The sequence below is a fragment of the Rhea americana genome, unplaced genomic scaffold, assembly GCF_003343005.1.
Source record: "Rhea americana isolate MKP2758 unplaced genomic scaffold, rheAme1 scaffold_260, whole genome shotgun sequence".
Classification (NCBI taxonomy): domain Eukaryota; kingdom Metazoa; phylum Chordata; class Aves; order Rheiformes; family Rheidae; genus Rhea; species Rhea americana.
In genome coordinates, this window is record NW_028186380.1 from 327,569 (window position 1) to 346,482 (window position 18,914).

At 34.7% G+C, this 18,914-nt stretch overlaps 1 protein-coding gene across 1 annotated transcript in view; it reads left to right on the top strand.

The window, feature by feature from the left end:
• OTOGL (otogelin like) overlaps positions 1–18,914 on the top strand; it is an 86,552-nt gene that overhangs the window by 52,318 nt on the left and 15,320 nt on the right. The window contains exons 29-42 of the mRNA XM_085307636.1: positions 738–905; positions 2,062–2,340; positions 2,940–3,057; positions 4,306–4,385; positions 5,350–5,607; positions 7,306–8,216; positions 9,477–9,654; positions 10,495–10,637; positions 11,951–11,974; positions 12,109–12,201; positions 12,870–13,059; positions 14,820–15,034; positions 16,893–17,034; positions 17,361–17,546. Of these exons, the coding sequence (XP_085163762.1) occupies positions 738–905; positions 2,062–2,340; positions 2,940–3,057; positions 4,306–4,385; positions 5,350–5,607; positions 7,306–8,216; positions 9,477–9,654; positions 10,495–10,637; positions 11,951–11,974; positions 12,109–12,201; positions 12,870–13,059; positions 14,820–15,034; positions 16,893–17,034; positions 17,361–17,546 (2,985 nt within the window). The remainder of the gene's footprint in view (positions 1–737; positions 906–2,061; positions 2,341–2,939; positions 3,058–4,305; positions 4,386–5,349; positions 5,608–7,305; positions 8,217–9,476; positions 9,655–10,494; positions 10,638–11,950; positions 11,975–12,108; positions 12,202–12,869; positions 13,060–14,819; positions 15,035–16,892; positions 17,035–17,360; positions 17,547–18,914) is intronic.

The window sequence follows — 18,914 nt, forward strand, 5'->3', positions numbered from 1 at the left end:
TATTCTAACTGGATGCATCCCTGTTAGTGTTTCCAGCATGGCAGTAGTAGCTCCCAGGGGTTGCTGTGGGGAGTGCAGGTGTGGTTTGGCAAGCAACATTTTGTCAGTGCTASGAACTGAAGCAGCTGCCACTTATATATTGGTGTGACCTTTTGGATGACTATATGGTGAACTAGATTGGAAAATTTAGTGGGTTCTTATTCAGCTGGATAGGGGTGGCAAGCTCTTGGGATGGTGTAAGTAGGACAGTAGGAAAGAAGCAAATGGTTTGTGGGAGATGATGGACAAATACTTGAGCATTATTGCTGTCAGAAGTTGAATTGCAGCTTTTTAGTTTGAAAGCTGTAGCTTCAGTACCTATTTGTGCACAATAATATTAGTTCTTCAGTTCATCTTCCAATGTAAAGAAATAAGGACATGTAAAAGACTACATACCATAAAGAARCAGCATTCCTTCCTTGTACATGTCATTGTGTGAAGATAGCTACCCTCATTCTGTTGTGCGCACTTTGGTTATTTGTATTCTGGACAACAAACAAAGAATAAGGGAGTATATTAAACAGGTAGACATAGATATATTCCAGCATAATACTTTGAGGCACTGAGCTGTAGTTCCAAAGTTAGTTAATTCCAGGTATAGTGAAATATTTAAGGCAATATATTCTGTCAGCTAAGGCTTAATTTTTGTATGTTCTGCAAGTATGATTTTTTTTTACATTTGATTTTTCTTCTCTTAGGGCTTGGCGAAGGACCATATGTTTTGGCAAGTTATGGACAGAATGATACAATTATAGGAGCTAACATATCCAGTAGAAGGATATTTCCCCTGCCTAGAATTGGAGCATATGGAAATGTATTTTTTAGTTTCATGATAACTCCAGGACTTTTYAATGATAAAGATCTATGTAAGTGTTCTCAACATTTTTTTAAATGCAGTTCATATTTTTCAAACTATATGAATCATTCTTTAAGCATCTTAATCACAAGTGAGGAAGTGAACATTCATTTTGAGGAGGAATGTTGATTTTTTTGAAAAGATAATGGAAAATCTAGCTGCCAGTTTTAAAGCTGACTTTTAAAAGATTACTTTAGAAATGTTACAAAACAGAAGTGAACAGAATTCCTTTGTGAGAAAAATGTAATTAAATTTTATAACTGAAAATAGGAAAACTTTGCGTATGTGGCTAGCGAGTATCAGTTCTGAAGATGAATGCAGGAATATATTTGTCTCTGGCAGAGCCATTTCTGCTGTATCTTTTTTTCTTTTCGGGGGACTTCCAGTGCATTATAAAATGTGCTGCTTAGAACACCGGCCTGTCTCCTGCGTGATTGTTTTGCAGCATCTCAAGACAATGTAGAGAGAAGTTTGCTTTAGCGAACAGCTATTTTTGAGCACAATTTGTCACTTATCAGAGACATATCCAAAATATACAACCAAAACCAAGTATGTTTAAATAGTTTTCCTTCTGCATTTCTTGACATATATTGTGTTTGTGCCACTAAAGTCAATATAGACTTTGCCACTTTTTTTCTGTAGACTGTTTTCTGTACTATGATTTGTTGAAAAAAAACCCCAAATTGTCAAAAATCAACACAGAGAAGAGTTGTCTTTACAGAAAAAATTTGGAACTATATTCACAGGCATCTTACAGTTTTTCAATGGAGGAATTAGGTTTTTAGATATAATTTTGAAAATGGAAAATGAATATAATAGAAAAGTTAATGAAGTCTTGTGAAATTCTCTGACAGATTTAAGTAATGTAAGTAAAATATGTGATATAGCTAGGCAATTAACAGTTAGTTTTCATCTCTATAGGGAATGAGATAGTACTTATATAAACTAAAGAAACTCGAAGATTGTATACAACCAAAATCTGATGTCAGYCTTCTTTTAAGTTTTGAAATTTTCAGATTTTTTTTTCACTTTTGATTTCTAGGCAAGGCTAGAGTAAAAATAAATGTGTTGTGTATGGTCAAGATTTTTGTACTGTATTCTTGGAAATAGCTGTATGTGAAAAACACTTCAAGGTGAAGTCAAGCTTGTTCTTTTATTTGCAACAGCTCTCTCTCTTGTTTCCCTTGAATCTGCTGAAAGACCAAACTACTTTCTGTATGTATATGACAATGAAAGTATTGGGCTGGAAAAGTGGCAGGCAAGCGCCTCCTTTCGGAGACAGACCTCATTCTTCCACCACCAAGGCCTCTGGAGTCCAGGGTTCAGTGCCTTTGAAACACATAGTAAAAAGGGCTTTTTCATCATTCTCACATCATCTGGTGTTAAAGTGGCAAAGTAYGATGGTTCAGAAGAATTCAAACGTTCAAGTAGCTTTAGTATTGAAGGTAAGTTTTGCATAATCCCCAAGAATAAGTAGAGTGTGCCTATTCACAGGCAGCCTTCAGAGGGATTTCCTTTCATCAACAATAGTAACAAATACATTTTCTCCTATTTTTGATTACTATTCTATCCTTGTCTTCCATCCCACCTCCAAATATTATTTCCAGATTTTTTCCAGTGTGAAGATCACTTAATCTTTAGACTACATTTTCACTGTTAATTCCTTCAAAATGAATGTGGCATGTCTTAAAAATGTGTGTGTTAATGTCCTGTTAGCGAGCTACAGATACCTGTTCTGGTAAATGAATGGGGTAACTGTGTTGCTTCTGAAACCAATAGTACATACACTATGTTTATTTAATTTTTAAGTTTTTTAAACCAAATATTTTGTGAACAGTGAGTGGCTATTTGTACCTTTGATGCTTCAGTATCTTTTAACTAGATTGAATTTTGTGCAAATGAACAAAATCTCATATATTTGGAAGTTTTTTGAGAATTTCTGTACTTTGTTTTCAGCATTTTATTTTTCTGAGCTGCCCAAAGTACATTGTAGAAAAAAGTTTATGGTTTATTGCATAAGTGATATTTTTTCCTTATTTCTTAGAACTCAGTGCATCTGTGCCTTACAGAAGGATTTGTGAATGGAGATATGAGCCTTGTGCTAATCCCTGTTTTAAAACATGTAGTGATCCTGAAGGAATAGCATGTAAATTTCTTCCTCCGTAAGTCAGATTAAATTTAGTATTGCTAGTGTATTGTTTTATGTAGTATGCGTAGTATGCTTTCTGAACGTTGGCTTTTTCTGCAACATTCATTAATTTCTGTAGGATTGCAACAAGAATTGAACAAGTTTCACAAGCTGTGAAACCATTTGTAACAAGTGTCCTGTTTCCCCATGATATCTATTCCTGTTTATGTGACAGCCTTAGACGCTAGTAGGAATAAATAAAAAGAAGGTTTGTATTTAGCCTTGGTGCTTAACTTGCTGTAGTGCTATATAGACACCTATTTAATGAAATGAAGATGCTTCCCTTCCGTGATGGTATATTTATTCACACCACCAGAACTGTGTTGCTGTAAAAGAGTACATCTTCTTGGTGTTTAAAGGACAAATCAAAACTTGAAGGAACTGTAAGGATGAACTATGCCCTCTCCTGCAAAAAGATAGAATTTTATCATTAGAGATACTGGTTGGCATGACGTGAGGAATTTCACATTGTCGATATTAGTTTGCTAGTTAGTAGTAGTAATAAAATTTCTAGTCTGCATGGATTTCCTCTGACATCTACAGAACCAGAATTTTTGTAGAAGAAACCAAAAGAAAAATTGTTTAAAATTCAAGGCACAAAATCTAGTGGAACAAAAAAGATCTTATTTTTAGCATATCTCCCTAGGCATATGCTGTTTAGACACATTCCTAAAACAGATTTCCTCCGTTATCATCATTAACTTTTTCCAGATGAATACACTGATTGTTAATTTAATGATTTTCTCATAAAAAATACATAAAAAAATTAAAAATAAGGGAAGATACAAACTTGTCTGCATTTTCCTTTTCTATAGCGCTACACAAGACTGTGAGATTTCTTATAAAGATAATATAAATCCCTTAATGTTTCAAATGTGCATATCAGAGTTGTGATCTTGTGGTGAAGTCCTTTGTCTCACTGGAAACCTTTTGCTTAGGGATATAAACWCCCATAGGGTTGTCAGAAGCAGAATGTTCCAAAACTATCATGTATAAAGAATGGATTATTAATGATTTAGATACAGAGTTAAGCTGTTCAATGTCTTATTGACCTTATTATGCCTCAAAATACTGTGTGTTCTTCATTAAACTACAAATTTCTCAGAACTCTGAGAGAGATGCACTGAAATGTCTCATTTTGCCAAACTAAACTAGTTTAAAACTAATTTATATTTCTAATGTGCCACTTCTGCTTTAGAAGTAACTATGTAATATTTTAAAGGGTTGAAGGATGCTTACCATACTGTCCCAAAAATATGATCCTTGATGAGGTCACACTTAAATGTGTTTATCCAGAAGACTGTAAGTACATTTTGTTATTTTGGTCTAGTCTAAYAAATTGTTCTACAGCTTTCATTAAAGTTTTCAAACAAATGTACTTTGTTGTTGCTATTAAATGTTTTAACAGAACATTCTTCTGTTGAAGAGGGCCACCCTGGGACATACACTGCATTCCCATTCATCCAAAATCCTACATTCAAACAAGTCATACCTAAAGCTGAATTCTTTCATTCCTCTAATGCTGTATAAAACTCAACCTTCTGTCATGGTGTTAGAGTCATCACAGCTGGTATTGGGCTATATAATTACTTCTGTATAATATGTATATGAGAGAGATCCCAAATATAAAAAATGCTGCTGCAGTGAAGAGCTCAGACTTCCTGGCTGGTGAACCACCAGTAACAAATCCAGTGCATCTATTTCATAACTTCTGTTGTGTGAAGATATCACATTATTCACTTATTTGGGGATACTGGATTCTTTTATAATGACAATTACATTTTTATACATAGTTTTTTTTATTTTATAAGTTTGAATTAATGACATTATGCATGATATTTATCGGTACAAAATTTTCTCACGTAATATATTACCATCCGAAGATATAAAGATAAGGCATTGGTTTATCTATTTGTTTCAAATATTCTACTAGTCCATATTTAAAGAATTTTGCATAGAACTCCCTTGCTGCTTCAAAGCTGCTCTGCAAAATCAAGGTTTTCAGTAATAATAAAAAAATTAGCTACTTCATTTGCAGAGAAAATTAGAGAAATTCTTGAGTGAGTTGAATTGCTTAAAGCCATTAGGAAACCTGGAACCAATATTCATTTTCTTTGCAGTCATTTACAAGTTAGCTTTTCAGCAAAATTACTCTCTAATTTGTTGATATTTAACCTGAGTAATACTTATACCTTGAGTATAGATATTGCTGTTTTGCTCTATCAATAATCCAGGAAAAAGATTGAAACATGCATTTTCCTTTTAGGTATACCTATAACACCTACAGAATTAGCAGCTGGAACGAAACTCTCATCATTAACCTCTCACACAATTGCTACCATGGAGAGATTTCCTCAGACATCTCCAGTACTTGTTGCTACTGGGATTGAGCCAGCACATGCCAAAATAACCACGAAGACAGATGTAACTCCAAGAGGAATTAATATGTCAGCACAGTCAATTACAGACTTTTTTTCATTGGAATCATCTAATGCAGCCACCTACTCACCATTCGCGTTACCAAGTACAGTGGAGCCTTCTGATGTACTTCACAGCACAGCAAACCCTTCTACCCTTTCTAAACTCATCTCTTCAACAGATTTTTCCAACTGCTCTTCAAGCATCAGTAGTCACATCACATATTATCAGTTCTACTGCATCTATAACTTTACGCATTAGAGTAGCAACTCCAACAACCCATGCACTCAGTGCCAGTCCTGTTCCAAAACATTCTGCATTGCTAATGCCCACTTTCCTAGTGGTAGTACTATTTCCACTTGAATAATCAACCACTCAGCTAAGAACTGCTCCCCCTACCACAACTTAAACAACTCTAACCTCCAAACCGTCTTTTATAACTTCTGATCTGCCTRCGGAGATTTGGAGAAGTAGGAATCCTTCAGTAAGGGATCAGTAGTAGCCTCTGAAGTATCTTCTTTGTCTGCTTTGCTGTCTGGCAGAGCAACTTTCACAAGACCCACATTTCTTCCAAGTTCAGTTTACGTTAAGCACATTGACTTCTTCAGTATCTCCTTTGTCTGTAAGAACCAGTTCTGGCATTGGTCAACTTGTAGTTCACCCAGCATCCATTTCTGCACTGACTTCAACTGCTCCTCAAATTCTGAGTACTTCTAGGTTTACTAGCTTTGAGACAAGTTTTACTCAATTAATCATACCTTCATATTTGGAAATGAGAAAAGCCTTGCCTAAAACTTCCCTGGTATCATTAAATACTAGTTCTTTAACTAGGTTTTCTCCAAAGCCATTTTTATGTTCAAAGGAAATTCAGGTGACTTCCCGAACAGATGTCTCCATTAATGAAAGGCAATATTTCTACTGCTTTGCCTATAATGACTGGATCTTCACCTCARCTGCTTCTCAAATCCCTATAAACACTTTACTGAGTCCTTCTGTAATGCACACAGTATCTGTACAAGTGCCTTCTCTGATTACCTCCCTGAAACAGAAATCTATGGGAGGTGTCACTGTTACCTCAAAGAATCTTTATAAAGAACCTTCCACTGTTCCAGTATCTCTTCCAGTCAATCTTGAAATCTCTGATGTGTCTATTGCAAGAACTGCCCCAAAAGAAAATAAATATGCCATGCACACTGACCCCTTTTCAGTGTCATCCACTTTTAAAAAACCAAAGAAATCCATTAGTTCTACAGTTTTCCTCTTAGGACACTCGTATTACCTCTAAATATTTTATTAATAACCACTTCAAAAATTACAGAATACCCAAGCAGTCCACATACAAATTAAAAACTGTCCCTGTGGCACAAAAAGTAGGCACTTTAATTTCTAAAGAACTTTCTCTTACAAGTTCATCATCTTTATTTACAGTCTTACTATCAACATCAATACCATCTTCTGTAACATCCTGTACTACAAAAGTTCTTCATTGATTCCCATATTTAGTAGGACATCTTCATTAACACAAAATATAACTGTTAGCCAAATACCACTTCCATCTCTAGATACACAGAGAACCTCAAAAAGTCCAATTGTAAATTTTGCAACCTCTTTGGTAGATTTTTCTACATTTACTTTTAGCACCAGTCCTTCTACTAGCTTTTCAGCAGCATTAAAAACATCCATTATAAAGCCCTATTTACTAACCTATTTAAAACTCCTGAAGTCACTTTAGAAAGCCCGTTCAGTAGGGTCTCTATGTCTTCACCTCCTCCTAAGACCACTCATCTCTCTACTGTTTCTTTAGGAAAGCAGAGTTCTTCAGTAAGTACTTCAGCAGAAGATGGAACAAAATCAATCACACCAGCTGGAAGCATCGCTCAATCTACTACACCACTGACCATGAACATAACTGTGAATGCTRCATCCTTAAAAACAGGTTATATTTTTGCAAAAACACCACCTTCAGCCACTTTATTAGTTACTTCTGGCACCACTGTAGCCCCTAGGATTACCTCAAAACCCACCGATTCTCCTGTTGCTGACTTGAAATTTTATATGGCTTCAGCTTCAGTTCCTGCTACCACAGAAATGCCTATGTATGCATCTCATAAATTTTTATTTACATCTGTACCATCTCAAGTTTCACAAAGCACTAAAGAAATTCTAAAAATGACAATCATGAAAACAACTGGTACTGTAAGTCCATTTTCACAGATGAAGAGTACCTCTTCTACAGCTTCAGAGTTTAAATATGCAACCTCGTTTGAAAAAACTGCAGGTATTTTGGAAAACAATCAGACTTCAAATATGCAAAGGAATGTCACCAAGACAAAGTCGACCACTACTGAGAAATCTTCTGTGCCTTATTTGACAGCATTTGCAATTCAGAGTTCACCTTTTTCAAGTAAAAATGACACAACTTCAGTAAAATCTCTCTCTCTTTCTGAAGTCCCAGATGTTACAACATCAGACTGGTTTAAAATCCTAACACAGAGAACTGTTAAACCTTATTTGAATTTAACAGAGCCCACAGAGTTGCAGAATGGAACTGTAGCAAACTTATCTCATTCTAGTGGTGGAATGGCTCTGCCTTCCTCTTCCGAGCCTGTGCGAACACAAATTTCTCTGGCAAGCACAGAAGCAATCACATTAGCTGACCAGGCTTCCTTTGATACAGTAATGCATACCCTTATGTCTACATCTTCTGAATGTGTGGTAAGATGTGTTTTATTTGCCTCTATGTGCTAATATATAAATATATATATATAGCTTTTAAATCCATTCTTTTATGCTATGCCTGATATATAAGAAATTTTAAGTATAATAAAAAATCTTCCAATTTTGTTTTTATTTTTATATTTTAAAATAATTATTCTTAGAGGATTGTTGTATCCATTCTTTTAACTACTATGGTATATTCTGCAATTTGAATGTATTGCTCTGGGAAAAAAMTGGCTTCTAAAGCTGTGTGCTGATTCTAGATAGCATATAACAAATAACATGTAACAGATAGATTGCATTTTTAGATACAGAAAGAGCTATAACCTGTGGAGTCTGGGGGATTAATTGCTGGCATGTTTCATAATCCTACCTAGTCTTTTTTTATAATTTCTTTGTGATAGGGTTTAAAATGATGTGAATGCATGATRGCTTTTTCTTAAAATTCTTTGGATTCTTATGGAATATGACAGGCAACCTCAATAGATACAACACTTTTTAGAGTGTATTCCGTCAAAATAGGTGAAACAGGAAGGATGTAGGTAGATGGATGTGGATCCACAAAGCAGTCACCTGTAACAACTACAAATAAGCAATTCTTTCCAAAATAACTGATGCAAATATCAAGACCTGCAATAATAATTAGGCTTGTATAGTAGCGTTAGACAYTCTGAATATAAGTTATAAAACATTTTTGCCTCTCCCAAGCCTTGTGGACATGCTGATCTGAAAGACTGAATGGGTGAATTATCTTTAGACTCCCACTTATTTTAATGCAATATATTTTATTGCCATCTTTATTTTTATATGCATTCAGCCTCTCAGAGAAAATGCTACTTTGCTCTGCTTGGTATTCTGGTTATTTGGAGGCCTTTTCCTTCTTAGTAGTAGCATGCAGATTATTGAATTAATATCCAGCAGAATATTGAATGAACAATATTTCATGAATTAACTGGGACCTTGTCCAGAGCACCAAATTGCCTATGATAGACCTAAAAGGTGTAGCTAGGTTGCTGATATCCTATGCATCCTCTGGTGTTTAAACACAAAACATGTGTGAATGTATGGTGTATCTAAAGGTGCATGGCAAAAGAGTGTTTTAGTTTACCTACCAGACCTAAACACGTGTCAGGGGTGACACAGAGATCATAATTCTGTCTCAGAGTTATCTCGGAGCAATGAACTAGTGATCACTAGGACTCTGTAACTGCTGTGAATGTAAAGGTAATTCTGTTTTTTTTTTATCTTACATAACAGCCAAGATACCTTGAACCTGTTGACAAATGTAGCCAGTATGTATGTGTTAATATGGGTTGGATGTTATACAACCTTTCAAAGAACTGTCCTAGAGATGTGCAGAAGCCAGACTGTGGTTTTCGAGGAATGCCATTTCAAGTTAACACTGATAGTTGTTGCCCAGAATGGGAATGTCCCTGTAAGTAATTTTTGAATAATAAACTAAATATTTGCTGTAGTGGGAAGATGAAGTTTAGTACCAAAATTAACTTTGGGTCTCATCAGCAAAACAGAACGAAATATAGTGAATGTTCTGGTATTTTTGAATTAACATTCATTAACACTCATAAGTATCAAAATATTTTATTCTGAATGAAAATGCTAAAATGAAATCTATCATCATTTCCCAGCTGAAACTTCTCAGAATTTCTATCAATAGAAAATGTTGAGATACCAAAATTTTGTCTAGACTAGGGAAGAAAATTAAATATTGGCCTTTTCTGAAAGACAGAACTCCAAAATATCAGTTAGATCTAACTGGAATTTTTACTTACATTTTAAAATTATAGAGATTGGGAGCAGACAAAAAGACCACAGAAAAGTCATTAAAAAATTTGCATCATTACCGAAACCCACATCACATTTCTTACTATTTATATCCAGACAGAACAGATGAGTTTCTTATTAGTAGCTCAAACAATACATGTATTCTAATGCATATATTCCTCTTACAGTGTACAGATTCATTGGCCTTACTGTAAAACACTGAAAAAAAATGTGAAAACTTTCACTAGTTTAAGCTTTCTCCCCTACCCTGGGCACGTAATCGTTGGTTAAGGTATTGTCACTGAATGATGTAAGATACTTGTTTCTCCTTATGGCTCAGTATAGTTTTTGCAGGGGAATTCCAACAAGCAGTTGCAGGATTTTGTTTATACAAAAGCAGTATTGCTGAAAGGGTTTGGGTTTTATTTGTTTGTTTAGAAATGCACAGTATTCTGTTTTGTGGTAACTTCATTAAATGACAGTTCTTTTTTAGGTCAATGTTCCGTACTGTCTGAACTGAGCGTTATTACATTTGATGGAAACAACATAGCACTCTGTAATGTGGCTTCCTACATTTTAGTCAAGCTGCCAGGAGAAATTATTGTTGCTCATATTGAAAAATGTCCAGCTAATCAAGTAAGATGTTTGCATTCTGTCTCAATAATTTTAGCAGTTTATTTAATTTTGTGTTATAGGTGTGAATGAAATTTTGCCAGTATGTAGCATGTAAGCAACTGGTAGCCATTGAAAAATGGCAAGCTATTTAATTTTCAAAGAATACATTTCATCATAATATCTAAACAAAACAATTTCATCTCAAGTTAAATAGTATTTGAATTACATTATAAGAAAATTTAAGTGTAGGTTCTTTAATAATTAAGTGTTGAATTCAGTAGTTTGATCTATGGCTAGGATTTATCAGCAAACAGCTCCATTAGAATTAATAACTACTGAGCCTCTACCAATGATATTCTGACAGTCCTTGTAACTTCTGTGCCTACATGGCTTTTTCAGGCCTCCTCACTCACAAATCTTTTTGAGGCTCCAAATTGGTACTTTACAGCATTGTAAAAATACTGAAAATTTTTGAATAGTCACAGAAGTATGACCAAATTTTTTAGTTATTTTAGGAAGGTATTATGAGTTTGGRATTAGTGTGATGAGTTATTTTTTGGAGTTGTCTGTCTCTCTACATTGCTGGTGCAGATGTCTGTCTCTCTGCATGTCTTATCCAGTCCTGCTAATACATTCTAGGCAAGTGCACATTTAAGTCCTGAGTACTGTAATGTTATAGAAGTTTTTTTTTTTTTAATCGTTCTCTTTTTGCTGTTTCTTGGTTGCAGCTTTAGGAAATGTGCATATTTCCACAGGTGTGTTTGCAGCTTGAGGCATAGACCATGCCTCAGCCGGCTTTCAACTAATCAGTTTTAACACAGACAGCAATTTATAACCAACATCATGAAATTCAGCATATCTTACAAATCCCTTTCAGAAAACTAAAGAACTACTATTACATCTTCTAAAAGTCATCTGCCTGTGTCAGCTGCAATCACACCAGTGGAAATATGTCTTGGCAAAATAGTAGTTTTATCAAGGTTAAGGCCAGGGGATTATCTTGCCATGACCACTGTATTTCAAAATATTTTTCATTCAGCTTGTATAAGTCATTGTGTTGCCTTTCTGTATGATCGTCTACATAAAGACCCTTGATTTAAATCCTTAGCAAGTAAATTAGGTTTCTAAAAATAGTTCATAAAACTGTATAACACATTAGCTGGGAAATGTGTATTTTTTATTATTATTTAAAAGGAATATATTCAATTAGTTTAGCTAACAAGTTGATTGTAGAAGAACTTCCAAAGATAAAAATAACAGTCAGCTTGTCCTAGCCAAATAAGTATGCTACTGATTGTTACTGCACATCTAATCTACTTTTTAATGTTTTCCAGAGTGCAAATTCAATAAGAAAACTAGTGAGTACTTTTTTCTTTTACTAACTATAAAACACATTAATATTGCACATATCAAAAAAATACCCTGTAGCATTCTTCAGTGCTAATTAAAATAATAATAATAGCTGGGTTTTTTTTGTCACTTTTCTTTCAAGGTTCCTCCTGCAAGCACTTCAGGGCTCTGTTTTAAGAAATTAAATGTAACAACACCTACAAATAAATTACTTATCAACCGTTTAGCAAGAAAGGTAAGTATATATCACCAATATATAGTGTATGTACATTTAAAAGATAGCTGGAGAACTATTCTATCATAAAATGCATAATAAGATTTATTATGAATTCAGTATAGGAATAAGATTATTTCTGCAGTTCAGGTTCCCAGGGATTCATTATATATAGAAGAAAATAAATTCTGTTATGGTTCACTTATATTCTATTCTACAATATGACACTTCAAAGTTTTCTGAGATTTTAAAGAAGTTGCAAAGGCTTTGGATTGCATTTGCYTAACATTTTATTTGAGACTGTGTTTCCAAATAGCCCAGAATAGAAATGTTCTGAGGTGTGATAAATATATAATTTATCGTTCCTGCTAGTCAATAACAGGTTGGAACAGGTAACATTAAAGAACTGCGATGAGTTTCCTTTTTTATCAAATGGTATGTGATTAATAAGATATATCCTTAATTAGAAAATATTTCCATATCAGTATTTTTTCCAGTACCTACTTCATTTGCAATTGTAGAAAGTGGCAACTGACAGGAAGCTCCATGATTTAAGCCCAATGACTACAGTTATTGCACAYGGCAGAGGCTGTAAAGTACAAACTCTTTCTGCTATAAGATGTAAAGAAGTATAAAATACATCTTCGCAATACTGTTTTTATCCCTAAAATGTATTTGGTTTGTTTTAGGTAGTAGTGGATTCTGTAATTCAGTCATTACCATTTTCGAAACAAGGACTGAATATTCAGGATACTGGTGCAATGTATGTCATCAATACCCCAGCTGGTATTAGCATCAAGTGGGCTCATGTTACGGGTATCATAGATATACAGTATGGATTGCACTCTAATGCATCAATGAAGACAGAAGGACTTTGCGGTGAGAATATGGTGCCAATTAATTTTGGTTCATATTTTATCCTTTTTCATTTAAAAGTTACAGATCCTTTTGTACATGTGATCTGTTGTCCTTGTAGCTCTCTACGAGATTCCCATTAACCACACTTGCAATCCTATTTGAAGTGGGCTTGTGATATTCTGTTAATAGCCATTAATTAATTAATAATTCTGTTTGAAAGCTTGCTAAAAAAAGTAGATATATACTCATTTCTGCCTCCATGTAAAAATATTGTGAAGTCCAGTAGAGAAAAGAGCCAGATGGCAAAAAGGCTACTGAAGAAGTTAAGGTAATGTCAGTGTGTTTCAATGATTTTGGGAGAAAGGAGTAACTGTGGGATGTTAGCAGTGACAGCTGTTACAAGTACTGATAAAGGATGCATCTAGGGAAGGGTCTGAGAATAGTGAATCAAAACCCAGACCTATTAAGGTTATACTTAGGATCCAGAAGTGTGCCCGAGGTGTCTCAGAATTCAATTATGATGGTAGTAAATTTATGGTGTTTCAAGCCTCCCTAATAAACTCTCTGTAACTCTGCCAGTATGAATTTTATGAAAAAGTGTAAGCAGGTATTTTAGGGCAATTTTAATTTGATCATAAATATTCCTCATTATCTGGTACAATGTAATTTAATTGCATCTACCCCCTATTTAACTGAAAGATGAACTTTTAAAGTATTGCAAATATATTTTAGTTTTAAAGGCAAACAAAATAATTGAAAGATTCAATACCAATTTCTTAGCACAGAGGAGTATTGTTCATATTTTGCAGTGAACTCTGAAGCCTGATTTAGCATTTCTTTCCTATTCTTCTCTGCCATTTGTTCCTCTCTGGCATTCACCTGTCCTCTCTCCCTTATACTGGAAAAGCTGTGGGACTATGTGGTAAAGTTGACTTATTTTTAAAGTTGTATTGATTCTGGGATTCTGCAGGGTAGCCCTACATATTGCCAGCACAGTTGGTGGAGTGGCATTGGGATAGTAACAGGAAGCAAAAGTATTAAGAATACTTGGAAAGCAGTGCTACTATAAATTGCTTTTTATCATGCAATCACAATCTACATTCTCTATTTTATTTTTTCCTAGTATATTATGAAAATTCAGATTTTAACATTTATTAATGACTTTTGCTATGTGTTTATAGGAGGTATGTATTTGTATTAATGAATTCATGAATTCACACAGTAATGAATTCAGGTAGCCAATGGATGTCAGGCATTTAAGGGCATTTTTTTGAAGGCTTCTGTATTAAGAAATTACATAAGAAAACAGTTTGTCCATCAAAAGACTCCTTTGACAACTTCTTGCATTTAAAATGTTCAAATAAGTTCCAATAACATGTCGGACCATCAGCACCTAGTGCCCAGGATATGCAGCTAATTTGAATGCCATCTACATTTCCTCCTGTGAAGTTAATGGCCATTCAATATAAAAATGTCAGAATCTGGTGCCATGCAAGTGAGTTTGACACATTCAGTGGCCTATTTTCTTACCAGTTTTTCTTAAAAGGTAATTAATTCCTGGGAAAAGTGTTATTACTTGAAGTGTATGATCTGCTTGTTTTGCTGTCATTGAGCTGACATTTCAAACTATGTGTAGAAAGGTGGACACAGAGCTACATTTATCTATAAATTCAGATGGCRAAGTCTCACAAGTGAATTTGACGCGTTAGTCTTACCTTATTAAACATATTTTTCTTTCCCAAAGGAGGTAATTGTTCTTTGAATGTGATGCTGTGCTTTAGGGGTGTGCAATGGAGATCCTACTGATGACCTGAAAATGCAAAACAGGACCATAATTACAAATATGGAGGAAATAGAAGTGTTCATTAAGAGTTGGGAAATTGAGAAATCAGTTGATGTAACAACCAGGAGGCCAGTAAGAGACTGTACTGAAGATAATTGCACATACTGTATGGAACTGTTAAACAGAAGCATTTTCATCCCTTGTCACAAGAAAGTGAGTAAAAAGACCAGAGAAATTCCAGGTGAAAATTGAAGTAAGAAAAGAAAAAGACACATTTTTAACATTTTACTTATTATCATGAGTTGACAACAGGATGGGTGGATATAATTCTTTTGTCATGTTGCCCATTATAACTAATAATTCTTCAGGTGATGCAAAGATACACATATCTTAAAGAATCACTGTGCTATTATGCCATTTCTGGAAATATTGGGTAGGCAAAGCTCAAAGGAGACACCAGAGCGTCATTGCAACACAAATGTGTTCAAAAAGAGTTGTGTTTAATAAATACTTGAGCCAGATCACAAAAAATGAAAGCCTAATGCATCTGTTGCACACAATAACTCAAGCAGTTTGAGACTACTCAGAAACTAAGAGACTAATGAAATTTCCATTTAAACATTTTAATTTTACATAGTCACTTTTATGTTGGCAATTTGCTAGCATTTCTTACAGAAATAATTTATTTTTGCAAACTACTTCTAATGAAACTACCACCAGAGGTAGCCAGTGCAGCACAGAGACTTTCAGAAGAGGAAACAATAAAGCCCAAAATCTCTGGGGACCCACTTACTTTTCCCACTTAATTCAAAATAAAAGGGATTAATTACACGAGTGGCACTTCCTCTCTTAGAGGTGGAAGTGTCTAGATTCCTGAGTCAGTTTTTACTCTTCTGCCTTTCCCTGCTTGGTTTGCTTTGTCTTACTCTGCATTTTCATCATAGACAAATGATATTTTATTACTGACATTATTACAGTTATTACAGGCAGCTGAGCCCTTTTCTTCAAAATCCCAAGATTTTCCCTCACTTCACCTAGTTAGAAAAAATTGGAGAGAATTCTTTTTAAAAGAAAGAGTTAAAGATTAAAGTGAAATTGAAAGAGAAGGTTTAATAGATAATCTGCTACAGGTACTTAATATGAATCAACTGTGGTAAGCAATTTGGAATCAAGAAAGGAGAACAGCATCAACAACAGTATGCTCTTCATAACTGCTTTAATGTTTCTCAGTTTAAAATAACTTGAACTGAATCTGAAGAGTCAGAATTCTTGCTTCATGTATGTCTGCAGAAGAGCTTGCATAGCCTCAGGTCCAATGTAGGTTGAGCCTTTTCCTGGTTTATAGCAAAATCTGACATAGCATCAAAATTTGCAAGCACTTGGTTCATCCCTGATGAAGTTTATTTTTCTTTGTGTACATGAAGGTGGCAGCCAGAGTGGATGGAGCCTACTGTGTGCTTCACAGATGTGAAGCAACTGGGTAAGGGTAGGTAACAGAATCATCAACCTAACAAACTTTATGACAGAGAGAGTGACTGCTTGAAGATTTGCTGAAAGCACGAGGAGAGCAAGGTTGCTGCACAACAGAGGACAGGCAGAATAAAACAAATTTTTACTTTTTCACTTTTTAATTAGCATATGCAAAGAAAAGTGACAGAAACAATAGAAGTTGGAGCACCTGCATTTAGACGCAGTAACATAGGCACTCAGGTCCTGTAGACACAGAAGCAGAGTACTCTGCAGTAACATGTTCACAGTAGGATAATTTGTGAAAGATATAGCAGCAATGTTTAAGATTGTTGATTTTAAGCTGACAGAACTGTACTGCAAAGGTTCTTGCCATTAGCACAGCAACTCATTAGGACTGTGATTCATGCCTACTAATGAGCATAAAAAATTAAGGCAATTTAAGTTTTATAGAATGTGAGYTCTGAAGAAATTATATTTTTTCCTTTAGAGATTATTTGTGGGATTTTTTCCCTGAAGTTGTGTTAGTTYTTGTAACTAATGTTTATTTTTACTTATAGAAAGCTCTTTAACTTTTTATTTCTCAATCACAATGTGTTCCTAGGTTTTGCCACAGGAGTTTTGTGAGAAGATGTGGATCAACAGTACCCATTTTTGGAATTATGAGTGTGATGCACTTTCTGCATATGTGGCTTTGTGCAACAAGCATAACATCTGCATTAAATGGAGGACACCTGATTACTGTTGTAAGCTGATAACAATGTTCYGTGTATCACTGTAACTTTATACTGCTGCAGTGTTTACTGATTAGTAAAGAAAATTGTTATTTCTATCATTATTGAAAGCATGTCACAACATTAGTTAGTCAAGGGTCAAGTTTTTAAAATGTATTGCTTAGTTAAAGTGTAGTGCATCAATTTTAATCTTTATTTAATGAATTGCTTACCTATAGGATTGTTAAAAATATAAATGTATGCTTTTTCTGATACACACATTTGTTCTTAATACCTGTTTATCCAATGAAATGATAAAAGAATGAAAGTATCATTTAATTTCCTCTTATGACTTGCAGCATTGAGTTGTCCTGATGGCAAGGAATACCAGCCTTGTGTGCAACCCTGTGAAGCCAAGACATGCTTGAATAAATGGTTCTATGAAGATTCTCCCTGTTCCTATTTAAGAGAAGACTGTGTGTGTAAAAATGGGACTATTCTGCATAGAACTGACTCTGATCTCTGTATACCAGAAGAAAAATGTAGTAAGTGCAGCATGGCAAGTGTGATTTTGCAGATATGCTAATATTAACCACAGATCAGATGTGTAAGTTCTGCTCAGTCCTCAGTAAGTGTGAATCTGGAAGTTATCTTCTACAGAGTCTAGCTTTTATCTCAAGCTGTATCAGGTTGTGCTTTCACTTCATTTGGATTCAAATGCTGATATAATTTTGTTGGGAAAAATGATAGCCATTCTTCTGCAGTTCCAAGACCCTCTCTTTTGTAGGGTACTCAGGAAGGAACCGAAGGGGTAAGTTCTTACCACTGCACTTACAATTTTTTTTYMMYYMWWRKTWARSMWTTTTTTTTTTTTTTTTTTTAAGGGCCATCATCTTTTCTTGGATTCCTCAATCAGGACATCCCAAAGTTCCCTCTTCTGTTTGGTTATTACAATAGTATTCTAGACCTTTCCCCCATAATCCATAAGTTCTTGATTGTAAATTTCTGTATGGGGGAAGGTAACATTTCTTGAACACTCAGAAGCTAAAATTATCATATAAGATGCCAACTTATATATTAATGTTAACTGCCACTCTTAATTATACTTGTTACGGGATAAATTTTGTTTCCATATTTAGCACGAGGTACAAACTTTGTAAGTTTCTGTAGTTTGGATCCTGGCTACTGAGTTGACTACTTGCAGAATTATTACTGGGAGAGATAAAATTAATAGCGCATGGAGCAGAATGACATGGGAATAAAACTGGAGCAGATTGCCATGGGAGTCATCTACAACTGGTCCAAGAAGTATATTGAGGTTAATCAAGTTTAATTGTCACAGAAAATGAAGTTCAATGAGTGCTTTTCAGTCCTGGAGAACTGGGAGAGTGGATGTGAGACTATTCAATTAAGATAACAAAATAGTTAACTGTAAGCATCCTTATGAAAATGGAGGGTGCTTTAGCTGAATTAGCTGATACACTTTGAATCAGAGTCAGAAGAATTACAGCAAAGCATTTTTCAGGAAGGTCGGCCAGAATGTTAAAGCATTTTGACAGTCTCTTTTACAGAGGTTATTGAAGCTTTGGAGATTCCAAGTTGGAAAAAAGAGCAATATTTTGCATATTTATTCTGGAAAAAGTGGAATTACATATGTCTGCATAGCTCTAGTAATAGTCAGTCAGGGTGTCTACAACCAGCTCTAATAAATTGATAATGTTACGTCCAAACAAAGCACATAGTGAATGTTGTGGTTTTTTTGTGGCTAATGTGTTTAGGGTGCACACTGGACTGGGGCACAGGGACACAAGTAAATGCTGAATGTTAGTATTTGAACTTACCTACTCTTCTATTTGCAACTTGCATTTACTAAACTTAATGCTGCATTTATTTTACCCTACTTTCGACTTCTA